The 22,898-nt window shown below is 48.3% G+C and overlaps 1 protein-coding gene across 1 annotated transcript; it reads left to right on the plus strand.

The window, feature by feature from the left end:
• The first annotated feature begins 486 nt into the window (after positions 1-486).
• Positions 487-18,065, plus strand: LOC144179884 (disintegrin and metalloproteinase domain-containing protein 10-like). Its single transcript, XM_077708307.1, has 7 exons — positions 487-553; positions 1,779-1,932; positions 3,761-3,882; positions 7,284-7,546; positions 11,310-11,681; positions 15,535-15,721; positions 17,956-18,065. Exons 1-7 carry the CDS (start codon positions 487-489, stop codon positions 18,063-18,065), a joined length of 1,275 nt encoding a protein of 424 aa, XP_077564433.1.
• Positions 18,066-22,898: the final 4,833 nt, after the last annotated feature.

Consider the following 22,898-nt stretch of genomic DNA (forward strand, 5'->3'; position numbering starts at 1 on the left):
GTCTCCAGTCTATTTGCACAGTACAAAAAAGGCTTTGCCTTTTCTGCCAACTTATCGCATTGTGCGACGTTTTCGTTTACTAATTCTCACATTTGATTGTACGGTTTTTCTCCGTCAATTTTTTTTTGTTTCCAAATTATAGTTTCGTAAAGCAAGCACGTTAGCCCTGCGAAGGTCCCGATCCTGGACAATCGCCCAAGTGCGTATGTGCCCCCTCGGGGAAAGAGAAACAACTATCCGAGGAAATAGAAAGAAACATCTCGTGCCACTCGTGACGAAGGTAGGACGACCCTCAGTTTTTCGCAGTCGCTTTACTGTTCCTGCTCCTCCGCGCTATTACCGTGACTGCCGCTGGGTTACTTTAGTGGCTTCGCTGTTTCAGCGTGGTCATCTGCCGCTACTGTCTCGCTTATGCCAAGTAGCGGCTACTGGGTCGTTCCTCGTCGATCTGCAGCTGCGAGTCCAGAATTCGGTCCTCGCGAGGTGATGGTTCCGAACACAGGCGGAATCCTGCTGCTGCTCACCTGCTTCGCACTGGAAACGGCGGTCGAAGGTACGTATGATCAGTGCCATTGGGGACGCACTGCTCGCTTTTTACCACCGTTGGCGCCAAACTAGTGATTCTATCGGAGCCGACAACCTGGATCCTTGTGTAGCTCGTACGGGCGCATTGGCACTAGTAACTCGCTGAATCAGACGTAGTGCTTCATACCTCTCTCGCGTCACAACTGTAGCCTTGACCCCGACGCAATTAGGTGGCATTTGGAGGGCGTGTCATGGTGAATCCCTGGCGCGGGAGAAAACCATGCACACCAAGCCTTCCAGTTGGTCGGAGCCGTGTCTATTGTCACGGAAGACGCGAAAATTACTCACGGCGATTTCTCATGGCACTTAACACAGAGGCCTGTAGAGCCAGGTGGTTGAAAATAATACGGACGTAACCTTGTCTATATTTTACACCTAACCTAACCTAACCTAACCTAACTCAGCTCAACCCAGCCGAAGCAAACCAAACAAAGTGTTACCTATATATATACCCCAAGCGCAAAACAACTCAGCGCAAGTCCTGCACGTCTCTCGTCTTACAAGCGAAACAAATAAAAACAGCGCCGAGGGTAGTCCAAGAAAATGACGCCACATGAAAACTGGTCACAGCCTGAAAACTGTACATAATAAGACCGCACTGCACAGGCATCAAAAGCGAGGCGAATTCTTTAAGCTAGTATCATGCCACTGCGCCGTGGAAGCACTCGATGATTTAGGTTTTCGCAATAATTTTTCCTTCAGGTTATTCAAGCAACGTGTTTAGCCAATCCCACTCGACAGCCTTGAGATATTCGCCGGGTAAACTGACATGGTTGCCGTGAGAACAGACCTTGGGGCTCTTCGATTGCCAATACCGCGCTCGCCGCCGAATCCCCGAGAAGCAATACGGAATTCATTTTTCGCATATATTCCTATGGAGTAGGAAATTGCTGGACCATGCCGAGGACTATGCAACGAACCCGAGTCTGAAAATTGAAGAGCCCCAAAATCTTCGTTCAGCTCCTTGTTCCATCTTAACGCTGGTTGAAACAGGGATCATGATCTTCTTTGGCGACAGAGGCCTAAACGCACACGACTTGTTCACCAGCAGTGCTTGTATGCTCAAAAAGGTCCCCTTTCGTCAAATGTCCAGGCTTTATTGTTTGCGGTAGCTTCCTCACCAATGTCACGTGCACCTCTGAGTAGAGTCGTGCAGTTAAGCAGTGTGGAATGAGACGTGTACGCACACGCAGCCCGTTGGCTCAACCAGTTCGTGCGCCACTTCGAGCCCCTGTCGTACACGCCCCTGCCCGTGCACCGGGACCACATGCGGGTCAAAAGGTCGCTTGCGCACCGCGAGAAGCAGCGACCCGGCCACGTCTACCTGCGCTTTGGAGGCTTCAACAGGCAAGCACAACCACCCTCTGTGTACCAAGCAAGGACGCTTCTGTTCTGGCTCTGGCGTTCTATCGCAGATTATGATAAAAGCACATGACAGAGTATGCCTTGTTCAGAGCGAAAATCTGTGCTGCATGTAGGCATTTCCCGACGCAGTGTCATAATTATGATAATTATGACACCCCCCCCCCCCCCCCTCATGGAAGGTTATTTAGAATAAGAATTCTTATCCCAAATAACCTTCCATGAGAAGGGGTGTCATAATTGTGTAAAGGCAGTAAAGAACCCGTCACTGTTCACTATTAGAATCAGGATCGCAAGCTTTTTCGACCTAAGGGGTATAGTGGACGCGTTCCATGTCGTAGAATTCTATCTTCTTCTCAATGGCATCGATATACGAATTGATTCCTCCTGTAGCGCGAGTCAACGGTTAAGAGCCCTAGACGACGGAGCCGTCGTCTTCCAGCAGCGAGGAAACCGATTCCTTTAGCACACGCCGCGAGGGCCTCGCCCAATCCCCTTCGCCAGTTCTACAGCGAAGCTGGTGGTGTCTGTTTCGCAGGGATCTTTCGTGTTCGACGTCATCGCAGTCACTTAAGTCCACCACTCGATCTGCTACTCCTCACGTTAGTGAACACTGGAAGGTTACTCTCATTAAGAGATTGAGAGGAGAGAAGGAAGACACTTTAGTGAACATGGTTGCGTAAAGCCTGGAGAGGTAAGGGAAGGTGCCAGAGGCGCTAGCAAAACAGTGCCGTCGGAATCGCTGCTCGGTGTGTTCACCATTATCTCAGAAGGCGCAATAGAGAAAAAAAGTTAATATTTCCTCGTGGCTGTAATACAGACGCGCAAGTGACCTATAGAGCGATGTAAGGCGCTTCTCGGATGTACCGCGGGTCGGGTGCAACAAGACGTATAAACGGGAATCGACCGCGTTAAACGTGCCTATACAAAAAATTTGGCCGCCTCGAACCATGCTGTATGAGAAAAAAGGTGGGGACCGCTTGGAATGGACGCTAATGTACCTAGCAGAGAGTGCGTCGTATGAAGAAGCAGAAATTGAGACAAGATAATTGTGAATAAAAAGAAACGTGCCTTCACTGAACTCATGGACGCCGGGAGGATTTTGTCTTCAGGGGGACGAACCCATTGCTTCGCGGAGGAGAGGGGGAAGGGGCAAACGCTGGTGTGGCTTTGGGGGAGGGGGCGAAAATGCCCCTTTTGCACCAGCCTGCGGATGCCCATGATCAAACCGTTTCTAAATGATACCGGAACTAAGCTGTCCTAAAAAAAAGCCCCCCCCCCCCCCTTCCTTCATAAACTATACTCTGTGACCAGCAAACTTTTGCTGTAGGTGTCTGCCACAATTCTGCTAGATTCTAAAAGAGGAAAAATTAAAACCAGTTCCACCCAGTGTGAAATCTGCTGAAATAGCGGAGTTGTGGCGCTCTTGTGTTGGCTTAAACGTCCACGGGCGCTCGCCCGAGTACGGCACCGCCGTCGCCGCGCAATTATTACGGTTCTCATTAAAAGGAATAGGCAGCTAAACGTCAGCAGCTGGAGGCCCCCTCCTCTCTCCTTCCCCCAGCGGGAGGGAAATAAATCGCGTCTGCAAGACCACTACGCTCTCTATAGGTGGGTCTAAGAACCGCCGTGGACAACCCAACAGAGGCCGCCGGTGGGTTTGGGAATCTGCTTCTACCTCTGCGTGACACACGACCTACAGCAGACGGACGAAAAGGCTCGGACTACAACAGTTGTTGAAACGCTACTTGCGGTGTGTCGTGCACAACTAGAGTGGACAAAAAAATTGTAATAATGCGGCTATCCTTCGCAGGATATTCCGATTGCGGCTGAGGCCCGACACGTCCGTGTTCCATCCGGACCTGGTGGTTCAGACTTCAAGGTTTGGCCGAGTCAAGCCAGACATTGGTCACATCTACAGCGGCAAGCTTGTCGGTGAGTGTCAGAGGGCTCTCTCGCTTAGAACCCAGTACTGCCATCTTCCAGGCACTTCGTGAATCCTCCACATTGTGTTCACACTGTGTGTGACTAATCAGTGTTGTCGTTTTTAGCCGGATAAAGGGAGGCTTTGTTTTAGGTGCATAGTTGTCGCTCGCCTTTAATAGACTTTACTCTTAGTGCAGTTAGTGACCATGGTGGTTCACGAGCTATTGCGTGTCTGGAATTCGGTGACCGTTTAAAAGCTTAAGACTTTAGGCTGTGTCAATTATATTCGTGATCCTAAGCAAATGCCCTCCTCTGCAGGGCTGAATACTAGTTTTACAACGAAACGTTACGCCCAGTAACTACGGCCACGCAAGAATACATATAAGGACGTGAGGTAAATTGTATAAATCTGTTTAATAATGTGCGCTCAAATTTCATAAAACGTGATGCGTTCAGCCTGCGTGATTGAAATCTCCGCAGTTGAGGCTATATAACGGCATTGCGATTTCTTGCACTCACAAGGATCGTAACTACCAAGGCGTTGTCGGTATCGTTGCACAAGACGTTAAAACGTTCAGTATACGTTCCTAGATCAAGTTGGATCTTTTTTCATATAACTGACACTCAAATAACCTTGTAGGTAACACAGATGTCATCACAGTTGAGGTAGGCGAAGTGCGCGTGGCTCAGTAGCATGCAAATAAAAAAAAGACAAAGTATGTTTCTTCCGAATTCTGCTACGCCATGGTCTTCTTGGCCCTTCCTGGTCCCTTCTTCAAAACAACAGCCTAGTCAATGGACACCAGATGACTTATTACATATAAAGAACCATCGCTAAATGCCGGCTGTGCAATAACAAAGTGGTTGTTAAAAAGATTGCTGTGGACTGGAAGGAATCCAAATTTACTTTTTTACAAATACCGCCATAATTGCAGTGTATTTTATTAGGTATTCTGAAAACGACAAATGGCATTTATCAGGGTAATTTGCGTGTAAATTTACATATTTCCATACGTGCATGCGTATGAGATATATTGGCCTAATCCAGAAGGAGGAGAGAAGAGCAGACAGAATGATTTTATTCACCTTTCAAGTATTACAATTTTCCGAACTGTCTAGTTTACGGAGTTCCCACCGACGCAGACAATGAGTATGCGCAAAATGAAGCGCCACAAGGAAGCAGGTCTCACGCCCAGGCTGATTAAGGTGAACCTGTACCTAAATAAGGCAATCCACCCGCCGCGGTGGCTCAGTGGCTAAGGCGTTGCGCTGCTGAGCACGAGGTCGCGGGTTCGATTCCCGGCCGCGGCGGTCGCTTTTCTGATGGAGGCGAAAAGCAAAAACGCCCGTGTGTACGAGATTTCGGCGCACGATAAAGATCCCCAGGTGGTCAAAATTAATCCGGAGCCCTCCACTACGGCGCGCCTCATCGCCTGCGTTGCGTCGGCGCGTTAAACCCCACAATCAAGGATCAAATAAGGCAATCCGAAGTTTTCATTGCTTTAAAGGGACCCTGCAACACTTTTGCTCAACTTTTTTTAAAATCTTAAATGCTTGCAGAACGTAGTCACCCAACGCACCCACACTTAGATTACGGGGTCCCAAAGTACCTAAGCCAAAAATTTGCCCATCAGTTAAGTTGTAAACTCGCTCAAAAGAATTTTCTCTCTTTTCCGGTCTTGACGTTCTTCGACGGTTCGAATTACGTCACTGAGGCTATGTAGCGTCACCTGGCCAGTGTTTTTTCAATTGGAGCAATGAACGCTTTTCGATAGCAACTTCAGAAAAAAAGCCACAAAAACAAAGCAATAACGGAAGGCGCAATCTGGTGCGACGAGCAAATCACGCAGTCCCGCTGCGTGCTGGTGATAACTATAGGTGTCGCAGAGCTTCCAGACGCTAAGGAAAGAGTGAAAGCGTTTATCAAAAGTGTTGCAGGGTCCCTTTAAAGGGGCCATGAAGGCAAATAAAATTTTGTTGATTAGAAAGATTGCTTTGTCCCCTGCCCGCCGTTGTGACTTTAGCTGCGATTCACGCAGTAGCTAGCAGCGCACTCGCTCTGCTGCAGCGGAGACTCTCTTTCACTCCTTCCGATGCGGCCTTCCCACCTACCGTTGTCGGTAGATGCGAGAGCCATCTATAACAGCCAGCCAATCTCTCTCCCGTTACTTAAAACTTATCTCCGACGTAGTTTTTCGCGCACGCACATAGTTGAGCGCGGGATTATTTTCCTGCGTACACGTGACCGCCGGAATTTTATTCACATTACCATATGAAGCTTCACTTTAAAAATATCTTCACATATTTCCCGCTCGAACGGCCTTGTAATGCAACCTTTTTCAGTCAAGGGGTGACTTTTGAAGAGGCTTTGTCTCTGCACGTTAGCTAGGTCACTATTTTTAGTCACGTGGTAAGCAATAACTAATGACGCTTCGTACAAATAGCACAAATGTTGAAAAAAGTAAGCATGAGCGAACAAATTTGCAATGTTGCCCGTTACATTCGATAATCCGTTACATCAGAGTTCGTTACAACCAGGTGATCGCGCGGTAAAAAATGCGCGAAACACGAAATTGCACTTCTTCAAGAACTTTGTAACGCAGTTTCTCATGCACAGTGTGGCGCGCAGTGTTGTCGCCCAATGTCCTTTTGAGGAACACGTTTGAACTGAACCTGCATCACTGCTCCGGGAGAACCGAAAGCGCTGAACGCACTTGTCGTTGCGTTCCCGTTCATTAGCTGACGCTGGGAGCTGAGCCAGTGCTTGAGTTTTCATGTAAGGCCACCTTACACGGCTGCGTAGATGTTTCTTGGATTTGTTTTCTACGCCAGTCTTATTCGTCGATGTCTATGCAGCGTATAACACCGTTAAAGTTACGGCGTGCTCAGCACGACTTGTCGAGGGCTGACTTGCTTTCGTTGGGAGTAGGCTTTCGTTGCGCTAGTAGGCATTACGGATACAGACAACACACAGAAAAAACGAGTACATTTTGACAAGAAATCGGCATACTTAAAACTGGTTTAATTGTAAATGAGACTAAACATATAATCGGAAGAAGCAAAACAACTACTACCGGAAAAGTGGTAGATAAAAAGATAACAAGTTAAAAGTAGTGCTGGCGAAAATCTAGGCGTACCAAGTAGCTTAAGTCTAGGCAAGTCAAGGCGTGGTTTACCAATTTGTCCGGCACCATGCATTACTCAAGCTTAGTTGGTGCCATGGACAGCTACCCTGTGTTCTTGCAAATATTGAAATGAAGAACAGGACATGATTAACCCCCCAGTGCTGCCTCTACTGAAAGATCGATGATTAAATCGTCTTTTCGCTGCCCTGAAGGTTGCTCCACTTGTTTCTGTGTCAGAGGGTAGGATTGGCGCTAACGTTAAATGGGGAACGCACGCACGCGCAGGCGAACCATCGAGTCACGTGTTCGGTGCTCTTCATGACGGCGTCTTCGAAGGGACCATCCAGTCCCGCAGCGGACGCTTCTACGTCGAAGGGGCGCACAAGTTCTTCTCGCGCCTCACGCCCTTCCATTCGGTGCTGTACTCAGCGAGGGACGTGAGGATGCCACGCGTGGATGGTTCTCCAGGCTGGTGCGGCGTCCGTGGGCAGACTGCGCGCTGGATGAGCAGGCTGGCAGCAGGATCGAAGCTTGTGCACCCTGCCAAGGTGAGCAGCGGCACGCACGGCCTACTGCTGCGTTAAGGCATTAAGGCTCTACGGAGCGTGCTGACGATTGCTTTGAAATAATTAAGATAGGTGGCGCCACTTTGCGGAAATGAATAAAGACGCGCTTTGGCACAGTTCGATAGAGCTCTTTTCCCGCACTGACATGAGCTTGGTTTGACAGTAGGCCTTGACACTTACAGCGAGTGTATCAACCACTAAATGTTATTTAGAGGTATTGTGAGGACCACTGGAAGTGATCATTTCAATTGGCGGGACGTCGATGGCGGCGGCACTGTTCTCCCGGCTTGCTGATTTATTGCGCTGGGGAACCTGATTTTCAACTGGCGTAGGCTCACTTAAAGGAGCCATGAAGAGAAAACACAAGTTTGGTTCATTCAAAAGATTGCCTCGTTAGAATCATACTGACACCACTTTTAACGTAAACTTCGCTCAAATACGCTACATAATTAGGAAAAACGTGAATGGTCATGCGACCCACCAGCTCATTTCCCGCAACAGAACCTATGTCGTCACATGAGCTAAGCTCTGCGATTGGCGGAGGCTGGCAGAAGCAGACGCAAATTAGGTAGAGCTTACAAACTAGACGAACGAGAGATTTGCGCTTAAATTTAAGGCACATTCTTTACAAAGCAATAAGAATGATGGGACAAACAGTGGAAGTTACGAAAGCACATGCAAACATAGAAGTACTGATGCCTTCTGCTGTTCGTACTGCGCACAGCATGCTTGGTTTAGCTGCACAGCACTACGGGGCTTGTGGTTGTTTCAGACGACACTGGCCGATTAACGCAAGCAACGGTGTCTTACGTGACCCCATTTGTCGAGCGAGCACTGTTTCAGGGAACGAATATTTTCTCCCAGAACAAAAACAAGCCAGGTTTAAATGCGGGCAAAAACAAACCAAACGCTTGCCACGGTATGGTGGTGCCATCTAAGTTACAGAACGTAAAGAAACGCGGGAACGAACCAACACCGCTGTACAGGGTGTAGACAACCTTTGAACGGTCCCCTGCCGCCGCAATTGGGCCAACGGGCTCAACGCGTTATTCTTTTCGTTTCCCACGAGACCTAGCAACGCGAAACAGACAATATGATTCAAACTTCTTCAGTAAACCGCGTTGCGGCGACAATTTCAGCGCGGTTTTGACACAATGACTTGCTTCGGCGGCGAGCGAGCAACCGGAAATGGCGGCGCCAGCGTATACGTGTCTCTACCCTGTACGGCGGATGCGTGAATGAAGGTACTCTAGGCTGCAGAGCGGTCGGTTCCTGTGATGTCATTTGGGACCACGAAAACGCCCGATTGAGCGGGAAAATCAAAGTTTTAACCTAAATTGTTTAATTTCTCAGTGAATAAAGCACCGTCTGTATCCGGACAAGCGCTGGGGGCATTATAAGACACGAAATCTTTCGAATAAAACCAACTTGCATTTTCTCTTCATGGCTCCTTTAAAGGACCATGGTCACGACAAACTATACACTCTTGTTCCACCGCAAAGGACAGTGCTCGTGTTAATGCTCGTTTTTAATGCGGCTACTGGCGCGTTTCTTATTCATAGCGGGAAAAAAAGACATGGTTTGGCAGCCCCGTCTACATAATATATCGCGAAAGAAGAATGCATTTTTAAATGCAGAGCATTTCAGTAACTCACGATGTCACCCGCGTTGACGTCCGTAGTCGTAGTCCGCACCGTCGTTGTCCGCACCCCTCCCCCTACACTATATAAAAAAATACTATCCGGCGCCTGGTTTCGATCCCTCGACCCTGCGGGCGGAACGCAATGTACATGGTGCTCTACCCACTGCGCCACAAAGCCGACACCGAATGGGAGGCTACGAACGCGCCTTATATCCTTGACTCATTCACACTATATAAAAAAAATACTATCCGGCGCCTGGTTTCGATCCCTCGACCCTGCGGGCGGAACGCAATGTACATGGTGCTCTACCCACTGCGCCACAAAGCCGACACAGAATGGGAGGCTACGAACGCGCCTTATATCCTTGACTCATTCAAACTACGTCAAGAAGCTGCTGATACAACGCATTCACTACCACTAACTCCCCAAACACTAAACGTTAACGCAATACACCCACCCCCTATGCGACGCATTTACTCGAGTCCCCCTCGCGGGGAGATGGGCCCAATTTTTTTCTTCTACAGCGTTAATCAATACACCACTAAGGGTCGCTCCCACTATGTGGGCATGCAACACCTTGCTATGATTAAGACTATTCATTCAGAATTCTCAGTACACACACGTGTTTGGTATGCAGGAGCTGGTGCCTGCGCTCTAAGTAATTGGTTGATTGTTTGACTGAGTTTCTGCACTGACTGAAATGGTTTATTAGTTATTTTAGGAAGTATTCTCCAATGCACGTTTTCGGGTATGTGCCACAGTCTGTGAGCTTTATTCGACTTGCACAAGATATATATAGGCATATGTCACTTAAGATGTGGTCGTAAAAGTCTTATCATCTTTTCCCCCTTGTTTCGTTTTTGTTATCTCTGTTGCCATGACTTAGAACCCTTGCCAATCACCTTTGCTAAACGTAGGTTGTGCTAAACGTTTAGAGCCCAGCGTTAAGTTTAGTGGCCTGCCAAGCAACATCAAACTCATTTTACGACAAGCAGGGGGTTCTGTTCGACAATTTTAGACCTGAAAGACCTTCGTTAGGCCTAAGGCCAGGCCGGCGCATGCAGCGACCCCTGTCCCGCTGCACCACCAGCAGTTGACCGGCCACTCAGCAACGGGGAAGGCATTGTTAAGGCTTCATCTTACATCCACGAAAGGGCAGCAGGTAGGGAAGAAGGGTTTGCGCACTGAAACGTTTTAAATTTCTGAAAATTGCGTTATACGCCAACATTTGCCAACAAAAGTCCTTTGGTAACCACTATCAGGTATTGAGACCACAGCTTAGCGGGATAAGAGTGCGTTTGGAGCAGTGGGCACTTTCGCCCTTAAGTCGTGCATGCTCAACTAAGACTGTTAGCCATACGCAGTTGCTGTAGGCAGTGGGAATATGCCTATTAGATGTCCCTTCATATGAATGGAACAGCTTTGAACCATTTCTGCCATTCCAGTTGGACCGACTAAGCTGCCTTCCAACTCATTCATGAGGCCAGTACCCAGCTCAATAGTTCTATGCTCTGCTTGGTATTAACAATATGGCTGCATGCTCATGAGTAATGTTGCCCCAATAATCATTCAAAGACGCGCGCAACCTACTTAAGATCTCTCGTATAATTCTCTAAGCACCTTCTTCGATGTCTGGGTTGTTTCGTCCCTAGACTGTGCGGTGTGAATGAGGAACTACCAGGGACCAGCTCGGGCTTTTCTTAGATGGCAGTGTCTGTACAAAGACAATTTTAAGTAAGCATAGCTTCATTTATCGCCGTTAAATGGCGAAGCATTGAAGAGAGGCGCTTTTGGAAAATGGGTAATGAAACACACGAATTAATTATTTAGAGTGACGTCTTGAAGCACCTATGCTTAATAGGAGTGGTAGTGCATTCCGGAGGTTGCGGGTTCTACCGCCATCCAAACCACGATTTCAACACAATTACCCCAGTCACAGGGCCCTCCTTGAGAAATATCTCGTCAATCTGAGAGTTCTTTCATTTGGGTTCTATTCTTTGAGCGGTCGACTATTTTGTTTGCCATCTCCTCACCACGACACCGAGTTTGCAAATACCCACTAATTTAACTACATCTTTCCCATTGAAATCGTGTTCACTCAGCGGAAGAGCCGGCACCAGGGCACGCAGCGAGAGCCCCGGATAGGTCGGCGGAGGCCCTTGGCGGGGGAGCTACCGACCGAAGGTGCCTCGCACACGGATGGCGGCCTCGACGGCGGACAGGGTGACCGCGGGAGCGCGAAGAAGAGGGCAATGCACCAACAGACGAGTCGTCCGAAACGCGTGTGCGGTCTGTTCATTGCCATCGACCATCTGTTGTACGAGAAGTTCACCGAGCCCGACCGCGACCCAGTGCGCACGCGTGAACGGCTGTCGACGCTGATCGCGGGCCACGTCGCCCGCGCCTCCGAGGTCTACCGGCGGACCAGATTCGGGGACATCGAGGACATCAGTTTTAGCGTCCATAGGATTGAGGTGAGCCGTTCGGATGAAGTTCTGAACTTTGTTTAGCATTGTATGTGGCCTGCTTCGCGGAGGCGGGATACGTGGATACAAACAAAGCGCCTTGTTTTAGTTCATAAATTGTTGCGTTGGGCGTCCTCAAAACAAAATGTAGTTTTGTATATTACCCAGGCGAACAAGCGATTCGACGTTGTTGGGGTGCGAAGTTCGTGTTGCACGTATCCTTTGCACTTTTCCTGATTATAAAAATGAAACGAACGCACGTTTACTATGAGGTAGTTGTTTCTGTAGATAAAAACGCTTGGTTTAAAGTATTCACTTCACAATTACTCTTTTTGACTAAGAAATTGATCGTACTAGCGAACATTAAGACAGGGACAAAGCTAAACGGAAGGCGAAACACACGCTAGAACTTCAACTCAGTTTAGGCCACATAAACAGGAAAACACCAATAAGTACATGAAATTCGAAGGGGTTATTGTACAAACGTAATGAAACACTATCGCTCATATCACAGGCCACATTACAGCGCCGGTCCATATCACATGGCGGAAATGGCGGAGCGTGGGCGAAGGATGAAGGCTGTTTGCACGTGTCGGTTAAATTTCCGCCATGTGATATGGACCGGCGCTGTAATGTGGCCTGTGATATGAGCGATAGTGTTTCATTACGTTTGTACAATAACCCCTTCGAATTTCATGTACTTATTGGTGTTTTCCTGTTTATGTGGCCTAAACTGAGTTGAAGTTCTAGCGTGTGTTTCGCCTTCCGTTTAGCTTTGTCCCTGTCTTAATGTTCGCTAGTACGATGAATACCATAGTCAGTAACCAACTCGCCCAACTTAGCGCTTTAGTACTATTTTTGTGCGGTTAAAAATTCTTAAGGGAAGTAACCTAACAATGTGAAACCTATGTGTATGGTTGTCAGATATGGTGAAATTTGCGAGGCGTATGCGGGCGTAAATACTCGGGCAACTGGTAGGCTTGCAGAAAATACAAACGTAGGTTGATGTATGCGCCCTCACCGCCATTTAAAAGAAGCTTGAATGCTACAAATTTTCGGTTACGAGGCCAGGTTCGATTCTGACCACGCGGGGTGTTCTTTTCTCTTGAAGCGCGCCCTCCTCACACCAGCTCCTTACCTCCTCGTCACTTGGCCTGACATTTGTTGGCCTATCCAAAGCCACCTAGAAGAGGTGGCTTTGGCCTAGCATGTTCCTCCTCTCCACGTTGCTGCGCCGAGGTTTGAGCGACGCCAGGCAAGGATGGAACCCAAGCTTAATCAAACAGTTCTGCTGCTAAAATCGGAGCAAAGATTCCCGGCAAACAGCGTTGGTACGGACGGAATACCAATAAAACTGCGGACATTAAATTACCGCGCAAATACGGGAACAGGAAATGAATACACGGGACGTACGCTAGACATCAACCAGCTTTTACTAGAACATCGGCTCTTGTGGTTAAGAGAGGGGGAGAAAACCTTATTCACTCTTCGCGTGTGCGCGTGAACCTGCGTTTCATGTAATAAACTTTTTCGCCCGACAATGGCACGGAAGGGTTGCTGACACAATCACCGCCTTCTGCGCCAATACGGAGGAAGTGCCTCAAAGATTTCTCGCTGGAATTGCCGTTGGTTGGCGCAGGTTCGACTCTCCTCAGTTAACCAACAAGCGCAGATTTCCGCCCGGAATACCAATGAAGCTAATAAACCTGCTTGGACCAAACAGTGAGAAATAGTTAATCGGGGCGCCCGATAGGGCGATACAATGCAAGCAAAGTCCGGGACCTTTGTTCGAGAGTAGGACAAATTAAACATATAGGCCATGAAATGGAGGCCATGAAATGGGAAATTCAAGCATTGATGGAAGAAAATGAAATCCTAAGGGAACTGGAGAATAGATCGACATGCCTGCCAGGTTCGCCGGGAAGGCATTAGGGAGATCTGGCCGGGTGGCGGGGGGGGGGGGGGGGATATAGAAGGAGTAGTTGCAAGAGAATGGAGTAATTTAGACGCATTATTAATTTAGTTAGAACAGAACAGGAACTGACCTGTTTCCTTCAAACTATTAACTGGCTACACCACTTGTCATTTGCAAAATCTTCGACGTGGCTGACGCCGCCCTTTTCGGGAACTCATGGGAATACTGTTGAGTGTTGCCACACCTCGCCAAAAGAACGCGACTGACGGTTCTGTCAAACATGGGTGCTCAGAATTGGGTGAATGTTTTACTAAGCTAAACTGCCTCTTGCGTTCAGTGTTTCCTTGGTACTGACCAGTTCAACTTGCGCGCATGGCCGGCTATGATTTTTTAGCTCTTCACTGATAACGGTGTCAATGGTGTAGGATAGGATTGGAGTGTCAGGTAGCTCCGGCGCAATGCGGCCAGATTGGGAGAAAGATTTGGCCATGCCCGGGTGCGTATTCCGGATATTTTTGTTTCGGTCGTACACTCGTACAAAACCATTGAAGTTCGGTATTCTCCCTGACGATTCGGGAAACCTGGCAGGTATGGATTTGTTCAAGACGGGCACTTGTGTGATAATTTGTGGCAACAGGGTATGTTCAGATTTTGAAACTTAGCGTAGGCAATTCAAGGGGCATATGGCGATGTAAACAGACAACTGCTGTAAAGTGGGCGGGAGCCTCCGTGCTTAAATGATGAGGTAACAGTTCCTCGGGGGAAATTTCTCAAGGTTCACGGGACATAAGAACGGAAGTAATGCAGAAAGCAGGTAGAAACCCATCGAAAATTAAAACAGGGTTGCCGTTTGAAGCGAATTTTGTTTATACTTTGCATGGCAGGGTTAGGAAAGAAACTAGAAGCATGACAGCGTTCAAATTAACGCACTTGTGGAAAGGCAATGAGGTACAACAGCGAATTCCCGTAGGGCTAGACGCAGACGACATCGTTCTTTTAGCGTATAACGTGAAATATATGAAATTGCTTATAAATATTTGTTGCCGTGAAGTCAAGACCTCGTGTTAATGTCTAGCGCTGGAAAGTTAAGGATGATGGCTTTTAATCATAGTAGCACTGACCAGATGTGAATACATCATGGCGAAATACGTGATGTCAAGGGTTACACATATTTAGGAGTTCGGATATACCAAAAGAGAAACCGCTTAGGATCTCACAAGGGAGAGCATAAATTAAACGAAATATAAATCCAGCGATTATGAAGCATAGACCTGAGTGGGAGAATAAAAATACGAACTATAGTGAGGAACTGGGAAAGGCTCACCGGCAGAGCGTGAAAATTACTGTTTAGATTTAGACCGATGACCTAATTTACAACCCGTACCACCGCATGGAACATTCGTCTTAACTGCGTTTCGGCTGCCTCATTGGAATGGTTACGTTTCAGAAAAGCCAATTGTTGCGAAATTCGTAAGCATAGCAAACTCTACAGTCATCTATGGACATCTCGAATTACTTGTTGTAAGTAGATGGCTCTACTAATTTCTAGCCACGTATGTATTGTAATCGATTTTGAATACGACGTGTTGCATTGAATGCCGGAAGTACATAAAATTTCCAATATCACTGGTATGGTCAATCCCTAGTGCGTCTGAAAACGTATTTATGGGCACCCTCGCCCACCTACCCAATGACTCCAACCACCTGTAGATGCCTACTGATATTAGGCATGTAATGAATCTTTTCACTTTTCAGTTTTCCTATTCGTTTAAATAAGACCTTCAATGCAGTGCTTTTTTATGCTTCTGCTTTCAATTAGTTATGTTTTTACCTCTTGCAGTGGTAAAATATTTTGGTGGTATTGTTATTGCTGGGGTACACCCGGCACGCACAAAACGTGCCTGAATGAAATCACGGCAATAAAATTTCTATGAACATCCGATGCAGATCAACGACACAACGAGTTGCCCGAACAGGCGCGCTGGCTTCTGCCTGAATAAAATGGACGCTGCCTTGTACCTGCTTACCTTGTCCAAGTGGCGGGTATTCGACGAGTTCTGCCTGGCCTACGCTTGGACGTACCGGGACTTTGACGACGGTGTCATCGGACTTGCTTACACGGCCAACACCTCAGGTGAGGCCCTCGTTATCTTCACGTCATTAACTCGCAGCAGCATACGCGGAATGAAAATGATCTAGAATTTAAGAAGTTGCCCATTACAAGTGATCTGGGGCATAAACACAATGCGACACTGCAGTACAGGCACGTAGTGTGGGTGCGTGCGTGCGTGCGTGCGTGCGTGCGTGCGTGCGTGCGTGTGTGTGTGTGTGTGTGTGTGTGTGTGTGCGTCCGTGTGTGTGTGTGTGCGCGTGTGCGTGTGCGTGCGTGTGCGTGTATGTGTGCTGATTGATTGATTGTAGGGTTTAACGCGCCGACGCAGTGCAGACGATGAGGCGCGCCGTAGTGGAGGGCTCCGGATTAATTTTGACCACCTGGGGATCTTTATCGTGCGCCGAAATCTCGTACACACGGGCGTTTTTGCTGTGTGTGTGTGTGTGTGTATGGGTGTGTGTGTGTGTGTGTGCGTGTGTGCGTGTGTGCGTGTGTGCGTGTGTGCGTGTGTGCGTGTGCGTGGGTGTGTGGCGTCTGGTACGCCGCACGGCTTTCAAGGGACGCGGAAACGCACTCCTAACTGGGTATTTGAGTGACCCTAAGTGATAGAATGGATATGGGAATCATCCGCGCCACATATTAGCCCGGTATGCGTCACAGGTTATTTGAGAATAGTGTTTAAAATATGTGAAATGTAAGCACTTTTTGATAAAAACCTTTTAAGAAAATGATTTTGGAGCGCGCACCTCTCCAACAAGAAGTTGTCTGTCCACTGTCATCACATGTTACCAGATCTTTTCTTTATCAGGAGTGAATACAACCCGAATACAACAGGCAATCAAAAATACACCATCACAGTTGCATCCCTCTAGTTGAGCATGCGACTCTATCAACTGGAGCAGAGGAAGGCAGTAGCCACATCAAAGCTGTAAGGACTGCAGCCTGGCATGGCATCTAATTAAGGATGCCTTGTCGTAGCCCGCGCGCCCAGCTATAAAGGCGGGTTAACTACTGTCGGGAAAGCTGGCAAAGTCCGTGCAACACAATCCAGGCAGATGACATCGCCACAGTACCAGCAAGCGCCACTACCACCACCGCCGACTCGATTCGTCGCCGATTCCTCGCCGGCATTGCGTGCGCGATACATTGCCCTCCAACATCCACAAAGAAGACAAGTGCGGATAGTATGGGCCCAGCCATCCCCCAACAATTGGCGCACCCATTCCTTTGCCGAAAGTTTACCAACCGAGCAGATTCGTCGCCTTCCCCGGTCCTCCATTCTGAAACCCAGCACTGGGGGGGACGTGATTTTTCACCTCCTACACACGGCAGTTAGGACATTATAGCGTCATTGGCGCTCGACCCAAGCCTCACCCTTCCTTACCATTTTAAGTACCACCAAATTTTGCCTATGCGGTATTCAGCTATGCCGCTTCTGCGGACCCGTGGGCACCTTCTACAGCAGGCTAGACAGCTGTCTCCGATCCCTCCTAGATCCTTTGATTTCTTACTACCCATCTTAAGGGGATCGCCAGCTCCAGCCAGGATCAGGACGGCCTGGGGCGTTGGGCGTTAGAAGCTGTCATCGATCATGCAGCATTGGATTGAAGACACCACCCCAGAGACCGAGCTACTGTAAAATTTTCTCTTGACGAACGCGTGCTTGTATGTCGAGGGAGCCATACTTCTGCTTGTGAGAGTGGCTGAATAATCAGCTAGCCCACTTTCGTTGCTTGAGTTCGTAGAGACGTGATAAAGCTTCCCCGTTTGCTAGCTTCCATACTCAGTCTCGAAATGGGGGAAATACGTGCTTTAAGTGGTCTTCGCGCACGTAAGCATCGCTAGAGTTTACTTTGCAGTCGCTGAAGATAACAGTAACTACAAGTGTTAAAACATGTCAGCGCTTTCACGCGAGTGCATACAACAAGCATTTATTTTGGCCGCGTTTTTTGCCTATTTTGGCTAGGAGATAGAGGTTGACCGGATTCGCTTTCAGTCTTAGAGTCCTGATTGCATGCATGAACTAACGGTGTTCGTACACCAAGATACCAGTATGCAAATCTTGCGCTGCGAAAAAGGAAAAGGAAAGTTTGATCTGTGGAAAACCGTAATAGGTGCATAAGCAAGAACTAGCCCTCCTCACCGTATGCGCGCCCCGCGACGTGATCATCTTGCACACGGTGCACTGTCGCCGCGAGGCCCTCTCCACGGCGCTCGGATGCTCACGTCACGCTCCCACACTGCGCATTGCGCAGCGTTCCGCTCCAAAGTCGTCGCTCAGGACCATGATCAGAAACAGGTCCGGACCGAGCTTCCATTGTCTCAAAAAGGTTACTTGAAAATTGCGATGAAGGAAGTGTTCTAGATGAGATAATACGCGCACCAATAATTGCGATGAAGGAAGTGTTCTAGATGAGATAATACGCGCACCAATATCTCATAAACCATGTATCGGCATACATTTACATCGTTCGCAGGTGCCTTTACTTAGTGCGCAAAAAATCGTCGGATGGGTTCGGTCTTCGTTTGGGGTCTGAAAGTTTGACGATCGATTGGACGCACTTTCGGTGAAGGTTGGGCGCAGTTTTAGCGAAGGTTTTGACGCGCTTTTGGCGCAGTCTTGATTCAAGAAAGCTTTTGCGCTTCTTTCAATTTTGCTTAGAGAGGGATGGTAAAGCTTTTTTTCTATTGATCACTGTCCCCCAAATACACCTTCAGACGCACACGAGGAGGCCCTCGGTGGATCGGAGTACGGGATGGGTCGCTACTCGCTAATGTTTAGACAAGAAATGCGGAAACACAGATATGCCTTGTGTAAGCTGTGGCTCCAGGCAGTCTCTTTTTGTTTATTTTCTCGCTGAGTTTTCTTCTCCGCAAAGTTTACGAAGGGCGAGGAGATTTACTGTCTTCCTTTCAGGCGGACAGTTTTGCATATCAAACGGCAAGAAGTGCGTGTAGCGGCATACATTACAAGGACGAGCCTGTTATACGCCTCCAGCTTCACGATCGCTGCGCCGCCTGCCGCCACTTCTCCGCGGCGTTTACGGGATTAGCACTGCGTGGCAGATAGGTGGCCATGCAGTGCTTTGGTCCTCTTTCGCTTCTCTTTGCCTTTCCGCACACTAAACAACTTGTTTGGTGACGTCTGTAAGCAAATTGCACGTTTAGGGCACTTAAAAAAACAGCTGCGCCTTGGTAGAGCGCTCGAACGCCAACAAGAGCTACCCAGGGAGGCCGTTCTGCGCGCTTCTTGGCCGCTCTTGCGGGCGTCGGCGACGGCATCAGCATATCACCACTGTCACCTCCGAAAACGTCAGCACAAGTGAATTCTATTTATTGTCGCCTCGTTTAGAGCTGATATGGGCACTGTAAGAGGTTGGTTCGTTTTGAAGCGCGCCAACAAATGCGTCTTCGTTTCAGATATGTACGTGGTAGAAAAATATGTATCGGCGATGTGATAACCCAACAGCTGAGAATAACTTGTGCCTTTTATGGGAGTATAAGCCAGGGGAATATGTTAGGGTCACTCAATGGCTGGGTGTTGTTAAATATGTGCCCACTCACACCTTATAGCAAGAACCAAGGTTGAATGAAACCACGGAAAAATGAATGGTCTGCAAGTCAAGAATAAATAAAATAGTTGTACGGGAATAAAAAAAAAACAGTGGAGCTTCGGAAATGCTTAAGACGTTTGTTTAAGACCAACTAGATGCGAAATGCACTGATGTTTCGCAAGGCATGGGGGGGGGGGGGGAGGGGAAGGGGAGGAAGCTCAACTATTGTTGTTTACAAATGCAGAGCAAAATCAACGAATGAACGTTTTAGTAATCACGCACACAAGCTGCGCGTTCATTTTCCGTTTGTTTTTCGCCTTCAACGAACGGCTGATACCGGACGCATTTGTTGAAGAATATAGGGCAGGCAGTTCACAAGCGATACGAGGTGTTGTTGGAAGAGTTGATTGATTGATTGTAGGGTTTAACGCGCCGGCGCAATGGAGGCGATGAGGCGCGCCGTAGTGGAGGGCTCCAGATTAATTTTGACCACCTGGAGATCCTTAATGTGCGCCGAAATCTCGTACACACGGGCTCGTTGGAAGAGTGGTATCTGATAAGGCCCTCTGATTTCGGTTTATGCTAGATTCTGCAGTCTCTTTGTGTCATATGACGATGTTTCGAAGAAGAGTTTAGTCGCGGACGCGGATTACTCTATAAGCCCGTCTCCGCGCATCTCGTGGAAGATAAATGTAACAGATGAATCTTTGCGAGCGCTCACCTCGCGAGAAGGTAATACAGCTAAATTTGTCGTCGTGTGCTGACTCTGGAGTGTAATTTTGCGTTATCCATCGTACTTCTTTCATTGAATGTTTGTGGAATTTATGCCGCGTTGGCTTGTCCAAGGTAGTGATAAATATCTGATATGTGATATAGGCAAGCGTACCTTGCGTGCTGTTAGGTATACGAGTGCTCCGCTAGATTATGTAAGCGCATAAAGCCGATTTACATCACAGTGTATGGCCGCAACATGATCATCGGAGGAAACACTACTTACGGAGACACTGCCACTAATTTCAGGGCAGCGGAATTGCAATCAGCTGCATGTATCTACCGGCTTCGGGACGCCGGTCTGTGACACACACCTGGCGCTCATACAGACCGAATATACCACACTAATACCGCGTCATAAACGTTTATACTCTCGTAAACACACACGCACAAAACACAAGTTATCCTGAATGGGAGTTTCTTGGCTGGAATACGTCTTTTAAACTCCTCACGACAGGCGGCCTGCTCCCATGTGTGGTAGTATGATGGTGGAAAAACTGCCAGTTTACACCGGGGGCCACAAGCCGTCGTAAATAAGCGCATTTACCACGGTTGTACCTCTTCACAAAACGCAGTATCTGGCTGTGATTACTGCGTTTGTCCTAATGGGAGTATTAAAAACTCCCACGCCACCTCCATTTCCTTCTCCTCCACCTTCACCCCTTCCTCCTCTACGCGTCCTTACAAAATGGCTGCCAGTTGGTGTCGTGTGTCGTGTGAGCCCCAGCGTCCCCGAAAATTTATTGCCAGTGTGAACTTGCGGCTGGACGAACGGATGTGAAATGCTTCCCAACAACCGAAGCTCGTTGCGAACATTGTGGAACCAGCCTGGACTGACGTGCGACGGACTGCAACGTCGCCTCCGTGTCACCGACGTTCGAGCCGACGGAATACGCCAGCGAGCCGACGCGAGGCCTAAATGCAGTGATCGCTGAGAGTGGCTCGTTAAAAACAACGCGGTTGTGCCTCTGCGAGGTAGTTGAAGGTGAGATTTTCACGTTTTTTATTGTACGCAACATTTTGGGAGACTTGTGCCCCTTCTAGCGTCAAATAAACTCAACGTGTTTCCCGGGCCACTGCACGGGCGATTCTCCGCCACGTTGTGCGTGAGCGTTGTGCGTGAAAGACGGCACAATGCCCGGAACGTCATTGGGGAGGCCGAACGGTGTGAAAGCAATGCGTATTTGCGCGGGTCTCGAACAGAACACTCACTCATTCACACTCGCAAGCAGAATGAAAACTGTCCGAACTCTGGACGGCTGTTAGGCGTTTTTGTTAGGCTGTGTCTGTGGCTTACTGGCAAGCGAGGGTGAAGTTGGCCGGTCAAACGTCGCAGGGCGGCCGCTTTTCTTGAGAAGTAGGTGTGGTGCCAGCCACGCCTGCTACGAGGAGGGTGACTGCCGCGTGCCGCCGGCGATTAATTGCTTTCACTGGAAAGGGAGAAGGTCGGGGCCCCGTGGGAGCTCTCCGTACGCTAGGCGCGTGTAACTATAACCAGCAAACGCCATTGGAGGGAGCATTCTGTAGAGTCGACAGGCGACTGCTCATTTTATTTTACTTTTTTTTTTTTGAAGGGGGCACGCGCAGGCGTCACACCGACCGAAATTTTTCCTTAACTTTCGGTGAGGGGAGAGAGGGGCAGTGCGGGGGGTAAAACCTGAAGCTCGTTCCCAGAACACTACACGCAAGGAAAAGAGGGAAAGGAAGCATTTTGAGAAGTTGGTCGCCACAAGGGTCGCGCACCTTTTTGAACAGCAGAACACTTCGTTTTGACGAAGTAGTGAGCGCAGGTGTCTCGGACAGAAGTGCAATTTTGCGTAGCTTTAAACAAACATTCAGACATTACGGAAAGTTGGACACAAGAGTGACAAGTTCAGCGTCTTTACAGTGCCGTTTCTTTTTTTTTTTTAGGTCAGATGCCCAATATGCTTATGTATTTGTTACCGCAGATTTAAACCGTGCAGATTTACCGCAGATTTAAACCTCTAATGAATGTGCTGCTGTGGCTTCCAGAAGGACGTGCCAGGGGGTGCGGCAACGTCAGCGTTTGGGAGGCAGGTGCAAGGAAACAGCGCACCGACGACATGCTGACCTCATTGTTTGCAAATGACTTAAATTTTTTTCGTTGAGGAGTGTTGGAGTAGATAAAGTTCTTACCAAGATACCTTGTGTTCTCGATGTAGGTGTTTTGTTGATTCAGTGTTCTTATTGTCTTATTAACGTGTTCACACGTATATCGTATTCATGTAATTTTTATGCAATAAATTGACTCTGCAGAAAACAAACTTTTCCCGTTTCGCCATTCAACGTTCGAAGCGGAAAAAGACTAGAAATTACGTGATCCCCAACGAAAAATAAAAATGCGGCCTGTGCCCTTATTAAGAACTCCCAAATGCAGTAATACATTCCACTGCAGCGCATATATATGAAGCGCACAAAAACACACACACAAAGAAAACCTCGAATGCAGGTCAACACTGCTCCCAATGCGCCCCCTGAAAACTCCCAGTTGGAGGAAACAATACACTCCCAATGGTACCCCTGGAAACTCCCATTGTAGTGGCAGTAAAATGAAACTCCCATATGCTACTGAAAAAACTGCCGAAATAATGGGAGTAAGGCGAAACTCCCATTGGAAGGAGTTTTGAAAACACCGAATTGGTACTGAGTTATGACACAAGCCATTTACTCCCATTCCGGCTTATTTGTGTTCTGTGTGACATCACGCTGGCAAACAGACTGCCTGCTCCACATTATTCTGTATGTCGAACGCGTACGCACAGTAAATTGCAGTCTTGAACAAGCCCCAAAAGCAACGGTGACAGGGGGGAGGGGGCCGGAGACTCCCGCGGCTGCCTACGAAACTGGCCGCT

The sequence above is a fragment of the Haemaphysalis longicornis genome, unplaced genomic scaffold (genome assembly GCF_048455015.1).
Source record: "Haemaphysalis longicornis isolate Haplotype H1 unplaced genomic scaffold, Haemaphysalis longicornis Haplotype H1 scaffold_4, whole genome shotgun sequence".
Lineage (NCBI taxonomy): Eukaryota > Metazoa > Arthropoda > Arachnida > Ixodida > Ixodidae > Haemaphysalis > Haemaphysalis longicornis.

Coding starts and splice junctions, on each gene's coding strand:
- LOC144179884 (XM_077708307.1), top strand. CDS start 487: ATGGTTCCGAACACAGGCGGAATCCTGCTGCTGCTCACCTGCTTCGCA. Junction 3,883..7,283: donor CTACAGCGGCAAGCTTGTCG/GTGAGTGTCAGA, acceptor ACGCACGCGCAG/GCGAACCATCGAGTCACGTG. Junction 11,682..15,534: donor TTAGCGTCCATAGGATTGAG/GTGAGCCGTTCG, acceptor CATCCGATGCAG/ATCAACGACACAACGAGTTG.